Raw genomic sequence first — 9,416 nt, forward strand, 5'->3', positions numbered from 1 at the left:
TTTTTTTGCTTAAAAAATTAGCAGTGAAGCAGCATTTTTTTTATTTAAAACAAATAGTAAATGACTAAGTCACTTCAGACACTGTCCCGTAAACCACCCAGAGACCGTCTAGAGGAAGGTCATCAATCACAGTTTGAAAACCACAGATTCACAAGAATATATCTGTCAATGGAGGGATTTTTTTCAGCCAGGAAGCAACTCAAAAGACCCTTCTTACTCTCAGCAGTGCAGTAATACCAACTGCTATTATGAGCCAATCAGACACTGACTGATTAGTGTTTCTCCATTTACATGGGCCACAATCTGTACTTGAGTACCTCCTACCCACCCACACCCACCTCCTTTCCTTCATCTAAACGCCCTATTTTCTCCATCCCCACCTTCCTTATCCGCTCTAATTCCACCCGCACTTCTCCACAGCAGGGCATTTTGTGTTGCCACCAGGTCCACCAGCTGAGGCCTCCTGGATTTGTGGTGTGACAGCAGAAACAAACTGAACCCTTTCCCCATGCTGGCATATTCGCGTATAGAGAGGCTCGAAGGTTTAAAGTTCAAGGCTACCTGACTGTCACACAGCTCTTTCAACAGAGGTCAGGGATCAGCAGCACACGTCTGGAAAAGGGAAACTGAGTACCCTAGTCCCTTGGAGCAGGCAGCTCACCGCGCACCATCACTCCAACACCTCTCCCTAGAAAGTCACGTCCTGCCAGGGGCCTGAGAAGGTTCTTCCCAACCCTGTGGACTGACTAGGCCAGAGAGAAACAAGGTCCACTAGCCCACGTGGTTTATAATCTTTGGGATGGGTTCCCCCTAATTCATACTACCGAGTAAAGTATAAAGCTACCATTCAACATTCAGACATTCCACTATGCCTAAAATTTAGACTGCTTTTCTTTACACTTCCTATTTGATATAAGAAAGGTATTAAAACAAGAACAGTACATCACAGGACCAGGCAAGATTCTACTAAATTCAATTCACCTTTAAATTATTTACCAAGAGATATTCTGTAACGTAACAATATTAGAGCAGATTTGCCTGCTGAGTCCAATGACATGCCAATCATCATAAGCAATTGATGTGGCAATAGGGAATCACTCAAATATCTTCCTTCCAGATCTAGCTATTCTCTGGAGAAAAAGAAAATCTGTATCGAGACTGAACCACTGCCTAATATGATGAAACCAAGATGCATTTACTAAACTCCTGCATTTCTCACTTTACTAACAGGGAGTAGCAGGAAATACAGTACCATCCAATAACTATTTCAATGGACTCCCACTCTTTATTCTCTGCTACTGAACAGAATAAAATATTAATGGTCAAGGAACCATAAATCAAATCATCACACTTTTACATGCATTTTCCTATACATACTCACCTAACAATACATAAACACACACACGCACACACACGCGCGCACACACACACACACACACTATGTATATGTACTTTATAAATGTGCCACGCTGTTTAACTGACTTTGAATACCAAAAAGTTCATATTGCATACAGTTAAAACCATGAAAAAGAAGTAATCTTGAAGAAGAAAGAAAAGTCCATGAACTTCATGGTCCACATCCCAGATAAATGACTAAATGCAAGAGAAAGATAGAACTTAAGATGATAAATCGATACGAAAACCAAAGAGGTTACAATAATTGAGGTACCTTTTAGCACTAGTTGACAATTTAGCAGCTGTTTTGCTGGATATTTTTCCCTCCTTTTTCTTGGGCTGAACTTGCTCTCTTTCTGGCTCTTGCTGGACACTTTCACGTTGGTCTCCATCAGAACTTCCTCCACTCGTGCTTGGACTGTCATCAACTCTTTGTGCCTCAGTGGACATTTTAGATCCTGGATTAGAGAGTTAAAAATCATTTATTCAGTTGTGGGAGGACTGCAGTAAGGTACCTCAAGAAGAGAGAGACAGTGAATCTTAGAGGAACCAAGGAAAGCTCACTATAAAATGAATGACTTGGTCACTTTACAAAACAGCTTTGGGAGTTGCCAAAACTTTTCTTTCATCCATTCAAAGTGTACTGAGGAGGGAAATGAAAACATACAAAATATATACACAAAATGCTCACAGCAACATTATTCATAGAACCAAAAAGAGGAAACAACTCAAATGTCCACTAACTGACGAACAGATAAACCAAGTGTGGTATATCCAAACGATGGACTATTACTCAGCCACATAAAGGAATGAAGTATGGCATCTACATGTTACAACAGGGATGAACCTTGAAAACATTATGCTGAGTGAAAGAAGCCAGTCACAAAGGACCACAAACTGCATGATTCCATTTATACGAAACGTCCAGAGGAGGTAAATCCACAAAGACAGAAAAGTCAGTAAGCGACTGCCAGGGGCTGGGAGTGAGGCAAGAATGGGAAAGGGCTGCTAATAGGTGCAAAGTTTCCCTTTGGGGTGATGAAACGTTCTTAAATTAGATAATGGTGATGTTGTACAACTCTAAATATTCTAAAAACCACTGAGTTACACATTTTCAAAGAGTGAATTTTACAGTATGTGAATTACACGGCAATAAATCTGTTAACCAAAAACACCTGAGGGCCTACTGCCCACCAGGCACTGTGCTAGGCCCTTTGGTCCCACAAGCATGAGAAATCTGATCCAGTGGGTAAGCCAACTTGCTAAGGGCTGTAACAGAGGTTAGTAAAAACAACCGCAAGAACAGAGGAATGGGGCACACTTTCGCACCAATATCACATGAATACATCCTCCGGGCTGGGCTAAGGTTAAAATCCTCTAAACCAGTCAATTGTTTGAAGTAACCTTTGTGATAACAGAAGAACACAGAGGCCTCCATGACTCTAGATAAAAACTGAGCCGTATCACAGTGCCAGCGCTGATCCAACAATATACCAAGCAACCACGTTTCACAGGAGATGAAGGCTTTATGGAAACAATGAAGGGTTCTTCCCCCCCCCACCCAAGTCTGGATGAAATATCCCTCAAGGCTTTCAAATTCCCTGTGCCCTGAGTTCATGCTCCACAAGAACTCTGATTACCAACTCAATTTCCTCAATACCTTGGTACACAGGTACTGTAAGTTGTTATAACCTAGATAACACCAAAAAAGTGCCAGTCCTCTTCACAACTGTCATTCTATCATAATCAATTTCTGAGTTTGAGCACCATGAATACATCCCTTGTGACCCTGCTAGGTTAGAGTTTACTGACAAGTCCAAACCCAAACTGACAAAACCCACACCCAGACTCTCAACGATGTTACTGTCACCTCATAACCACTTGAGATGGTGCAGCTACCTTCTGAGGTACCTCTTCCTTAAAAAACAAAACTACCTTTAAGAAGTGACATTAGGGGCTTCCCTGGTGGCGCAGTGGTTGAGAGTCCGCCTGCCGATGCAGCGGACACGGGTTTGAGCCCTGGTCTGGGAAGATCCCACATGCCGCGGAGCAACTAAGCCCATGCGCCACAACTACTGAGCCTGCGCTGTAGAGCCCGTGAGCCACAACTACTGAGCCTGCGCGTCTGGAGCTTGTGCTCCGCAACAAGAGAGGCCACGACAGTGAGAGGCCCGCGCACCACGATGAAGAGTGGCCCCCGCTCGGCGCAACTAGAGAAAGCCCTCACACAGAAACGAAGACCCAACACAGCCAAATTAATTAATTAATTTTAAAAAAAAAAGAAGTGACATTAACAACACAAAATATACCTTTAAGAATCACAGATAAATGGGACAAATTCCTTTTGAAAAAGATACTAGGTTACTCTCAACCAAATCAGGACTTGAAATAAAACTGTATTTGATAGATCGAGAATAAGAATCAATACGTAAAAGAAGGACACCTCAAATAAAGCACTGTTTTTTATTACTATAATCGGTCCAAATGTATAGCTAGCTGACAATGATTAAAACTCATCATCACCAAAGATTTAACTTGTAGCTTGCTCTAAATCAAAGTGATTTCCTAATACAGACCTTTAAGTGGTTGAAATTCGTATGGTAACACAAACCAAAAAGCACTGCAAGAGAACGGAGGAATCAGGAAGTACAGGGGGTGAAGAGTCAACAGAAATTCCTGAACGTCTTCAATAAGACAACACGCAAACACAGCACCACCACCCTCTCACCCTCAACGGCCCCCTCCTCCATGCAGCTCTGAAACACACAGGGAACCCTGACTGCTTTTCTCTCTACCCTGTAAATGGAGAGCATGAGTCTCCACAGCCGTGACATCTTTTATGAGCACTAAAGTCACTTAATAGAATCCTGAAACACACAGGGAACCCTGACTGCTTTTCTCTCTACCCTGTAAATGGAGAGCATGAGTCTCCACTGCCGTGACATCTTTTATGAGCACTAAAGTCACTTAATAGAATCCTGAAATTTTATATCAGTATGTTTCACATCTAGCTCTAACCGTCCTAACGTATTTCTTGCTTTTTTTTCCTTTCATTGCTATTTCACTTAAATTCTCACCCTTGGATTTAACACTGATTTCTTTTTTCAGCTTACTTCTTTCAGTAAAAAAAATATATCAGAAGTTGAAAACCTTATAAGTATGTATATAAGAGCATGTTAGATAGAGCAGATGTGCATGCGAGTAAGAAAGAGAAGAATTCTCAGAGAAAGGCCCTCAGACACAGCAAAATGCTGCTGGCAATATTTTGAGATATGTGAAATGAGTGAGAAATTATTTTATACGTCTTAAACCAGAAGCAATCCATTATATGACAAACATATGGAAACCTAAGTAAAATTCTTTTTTACTGAAACTCCAGCTTCAGTTTAATAAACTATGCCTAGAAATTCAGTTGTATATTACATTAGTTATAAAGCTACATGTTCATCTTAATAATTTTATTTATGTGTAACTACATAATATCTAATAATGCTACAAGTATATATAATTACTTAAAAGACTACTCAATGATATAATCTGGGCCATAATCTGAAACCCAAATTTCAGAAACTGCTCCAGAATATCAGAAGACTAAAATTAGTCTCACTAGAGAACTATTAAAATACCCAAATAGATGTATAATTTCTACAGTTTCACAATAAGGAAAAAAGATTATTTCCACTTTGGACCTAAGATACCTTATTTTGTCCAAATCTTAACCTACAGATGATAAATTTGCTCAAGGCCACGAATAACCACTATAGAAACTTGTAGAAACAACGTTTTCATATCTTTTTCAAATATCAAGAGTAAGGGGAAATTCTGTGGCTGTTGGTTTTTGAATGCCTGCTTACGCAAAAAGTATGGGGAAAAACTAAGTGACAACTAATCTTTATGAAGAAAAAACTGTCTATAAGCATTTTAATTAGTTACAAGACTGGTGTTTTGTCTCTCTAAAGTACAAATGAATGAAACTTCCTGAATTAAAACTCTCTAAATGTTATCTTCTAAATCAGCGCTTTAAAATCATCTATTAACATTAATTCCTAAATAGCTAATTTGATCCAATTATCCAGAGTGAAGATGAACTTGAATCCCGCCGTTATAAACATAGAGCTACTCTTCCATGATAGTTTCAAAGATATTAAGATACTTAAATTTTTGCCTTGTACTCAAAGTAAAACTTGGCTTCTAAACATAAAATAGTAAAGTAGAACTTTCCTCAAATGCGGGTTATATTAAGAGTTTAGATATCCTTCTTTCTTCAACACACAAATTACCTAAACCTGTATTAGCAATGTACTCCATATTGTAAATTACAGTCTTGGAAATTAGCAACATCCAAAATGAAACTCACATGTTCCATAAAAATGAAATGATTTGGTTATAAATATTACTGATAACGTAAAAACAACCATAGTCACTCCATAAATCCGGATTACTGTCCAGATAAGCCTTATAAGTGTACCTCATCGTATAAAACTGCAAAAGCAAACGTTCCTTTGAGCTTTTACAACAGGAAAACGCGTAATTCTGTCATCTGATTTCTTGCTATTTGTCTTCCCACTCACGTTTCCAAACTTCTCTAAAATGTAAAATAATTTATATTATATGCAGAATATCGAGCAATAGCCAGCTTTGCACTTACCTGCAGAGATATTTATGCACGAAATAATCGTGGAACACCCAAGTTTTGAGGAAAAGGTGCTATGTCCTGGAGGGGACCACCTTTCTATAATGGGCTATGACATTATATGAAAACCCTCCGTCATTGGCATCAGCCCACATACAAAACTCTAAACAGCCAAGGAGCATCCAAACTGAGTAAACACAAACAGTTAGATTCCCAAGGTCCAGACTGAATTACCACCTATTCAGAAACATACATTTTTAGGAATCAGGGATTTTAAAGCAACAACAACAACAAAAAAAAACTAAGAAGAACTTAATATCTTTCTGAAAGGCGAGATACTCTTAAGGTAAACCCTAGCATTTCCTTTTGTACTCTTAAATAGAAATATTTGAGTAGACGCTCAAGAATACACAAGGCAAAACGATGAATCTTGAAGACATGCAAATAGGTCTAACAGCCACCGAGCACAGGATGAGGTCTTTCTAAAGCGGCCTTAATTTCCTTAAGGGAAGATGGATTGGACATTTCTGGTCGGTCGTGGGAAAAAAAACACAAGAAGCTACGCTTTATCTTCATTAGAAATGGTAAAGGGCAAAAGGATCAAAACACTAAGAGAGAAGAGAGAGGGAGGGGGGAGAAGAAGGGGAGGGCGGGGGGAGAATCCAGTTTCGAACCAGGCCAGTGGGAGCTGCAGAGAAGAGGTTGGAGAAAAATGGGCTTGGGCTCCAAACTGTGACAAGCGCTGGGCTTCACAAAAGACCAGGACAACACACACTCCACACCAGGGCAAACACAAACACACCCCACCGGGTCTCCAGGCGGGCCCCGGGGGGGCCAGACCCTGCACTCGCCCGGAGAGACACCATGTGCTGCAATTATGCAATTAGTGAAAATAGCAGAAGACCGAGCCGGGCACTTTCCACCGTGACATTTATCCTGTACTTTTGCAAAGACTTAGTTCCAGGATGCGGCTGGAGAGGGATGGGGAACCGAGAACGGAAGGGGGTAGAGGATGGGCAGGGAGGGAAGAGGCAGGAGGAGGGGTGGATGGGGAGGAGGGGGAGGGGTGGAAAGGGCGAGAAACCGGGGCAGGAGGCTCGCGGGAGGGGGCACGGGGACGGGGGCACGCGGGGCGCGGGGAGGGAACCGGGTCGCGAGCGGCGCCGAGGGGAGCGGGGGGTCGGGGCGGGGGCCCAACGGGTACCTGAGGGAGGGGCGTCCGCGCAGGTCGCGAGCTCGAGCCCCAGCCCGGGGAGGGGAGTCAGCGGAGGCGCGGGGGAAAGGGGCGCGGAGGAGGCCCCGGTGACGGGATGTCCCCTCGGACCGTCCGGTCACCGAACCCGGACCCGCGCACCGCGCACCGGACCGCCCGGCCACGCCTGTCTCCGCCGCGCCCGCGCCCGCCCGGACTCACCCCCGGCGCCGCCGCCGCCACCCCGGCCGTTCCAGCTCCGGCTCCCGAGGCTGCTGCCCGCGGCTGTCGCTGTGGCCGCCCCTGAGTCCTGAAAAGTGGAGCCACCGCCTCCGTGAGCCGCCGCCGCCCGGCCGTCCGCGCGCGCGCCCGCGACTGCGCGTGCCCGCGTGCCCGCCCGGGAGAGACCGCGAGAGCGCGAGTCCCACGTCGGCCCGCCGCGCCGCGCGCCTCCCTGCCCCCTCCCCGCTCCGCCCCTCCTCCGCGGGCGCGCGGCCGCGAGGGGGCGGCGGCGGGCGCGCGCACGGCGGGGCCCCGCGGCCGGGCGAGAAGGCTGGAAGGCGGCGCGGAAAAGTGAAGTGACAGCCGGGTCCCGGGAGCGGGCAGCGGCGGGAGTGGGCGAGGGGCGTCCCATGGAGAAGGAGCGGCCGGGACCGGGAGCGGGGTGGGTGGGGGGAAACAGAGGCTGCCGGGCGGGCCGGAGGGAGGGGACGCGGGGACCTTGACGGGCACGCGCGTTAAAGGCAAACACTGGCCAGGGGTGGGGGGGGGGTTGCCCTAAGGCGAAGCAGGGGCGGCGTGTTACCCCCGGCCACCGCGGCCCTGGCTTCACACTGGCCTCGAAGCTTTCTCGAAGTGGCTACTGAACTGACCCTGTTGACACACTAACCGCAACTCGGACGCGTGGTGTCCACGTGCACCCAGGATGGAAAACTTCGCTATGGCCTGGAAAGTTCGCCTAGGCTAAGCCAGCCTCTAAACCCGACATTGCAGCACGAGGGTCCTTCTGCCTTCAGGGCCCAGAATGTGGGAGCCAAGAGCTTCCAACCATTCATCCCCGGTATACTGGGGAGAGAGTGCGGCACGCGGGGGTGGGGGTGGGGGGGTGGAGCACTCCCAGAGCGAGTGGGATGCTGCCCTAAGGTCCACTTGAAGGGTTATGAGAACAGGAGCAGTGCTGTGGGCGACCCGAGGAAACATTAGGTCCCCCTATCATCATCACCCCAGATAACCATTAAAAAAAGAAAAACCTATGTCTGCTATGCTAACTCGGCTTCCACAAAATTTCCCCCACCTCTGCAACTCAAGCAGCCATGAGACCCCAGAGGACAGGAGAAAGTCGAGATCTGTGCATATGTCTAGAACTGAACGTCTTTTATCAAATGCCTTCTTCAAGAATTGACTATTACCTTTATAACATCCCTGAAAATTGCTTCTAGGCTCCATGAATCACCACTGAGCAAAACGTGGGTTTGTTCTGTATATCAGTCAAGGACATCAACAGGCCTGTTACCCTTAAGCTCTAAAATATGTACTGGAGGATTAGAAATTACCATATCCTGGGCTTATCGTTGATTATACAGCCACCTCTCTCTCACACATGGTGCAATATATTAGTAGGTAAAGATGACATAAAATGCATCGTATTTTTTTAATACTTAGAATATGACCAAATTAAAGTATTTCATAGACTGCCTTAAATGTCTACATAACTTATTTTACCTCATGAAATCCGTGTGTATTAATATTCTCATTGTATTGACTGTGTTTCAGTATGTTTTGCAACTGTCTGGTGAGGATAGATGACAGAATCCCCATTTCCTAGGTCTCTGTGCTTTTCTCCAAATAAACTACTCTTTTGTATACTCTTAGGTGTATATCCTGTTGGTTTCTGTTTGTTCACAATGACTATTTTGTAATAAAGTACTCTTCTGTTACAGAAAGTTATCCAGGTTGACTTTTTCAGTCCTGGTCATTGGCAGCTGGGGGCCAGGGATGCAGAAATGGCAACTTCTAACTTTATGAAAGGACTGGAAAAGGCTTCACTGCTCAAATGCTGAAACTGTAGTTGCTACAGGACTTCATTTATCTGTAGGTGTTTTAACTGCTATATACTATTCACTGAGTTTAAGAAGGGCATCATAATACAAATCACAGTTATGCTTTTCACTGATTCAAGGAATATTTGTCGAGTAC

The 9,416-nt window shown here is 44.9% G+C and overlaps 1 protein-coding gene across 11 annotated transcripts in view; it reads right to left on the bottom strand.

Annotated features, from left to right (window-relative positions):
- Nucleotides 1-7,697, bottom strand: part of UBE2E2 (ubiquitin conjugating enzyme E2 E2) — a 369,862-nt gene extending 362,165 nt beyond the window's left edge. For 2 of the 11 annotated variants that reach the window (XM_049710133.1, XM_033431978.2), the window contains exons 1-2: nucleotides 7,443-7,668; nucleotides 1,670-1,853 (exon numbers count right to left, since the gene is read on the bottom strand). In XM_049710133.1, coding sequence (XP_049566090.1) covers nucleotides 1,670-1,845 — 176 coding nt within the window. In that variant the 5' untranslated portion in view covers nucleotides 1,846-1,853; nucleotides 7,443-7,668. The other 9 variants (XM_033431977.2, XM_049710134.1, XR_004484369.2 and 6 more) reach the window with 8 other exon arrangements.
- Nucleotides 7,698-9,416: the final 1,719 nt, after the last annotated feature.

The sequence above is a fragment of the Orcinus orca genome, chromosome 5 (genome assembly GCF_937001465.1).
Source record: "Orcinus orca chromosome 5, mOrcOrc1.1, whole genome shotgun sequence".
NCBI lineage: Eukaryota > Metazoa > Chordata > Mammalia > Artiodactyla > Delphinidae > Orcinus > Orcinus orca.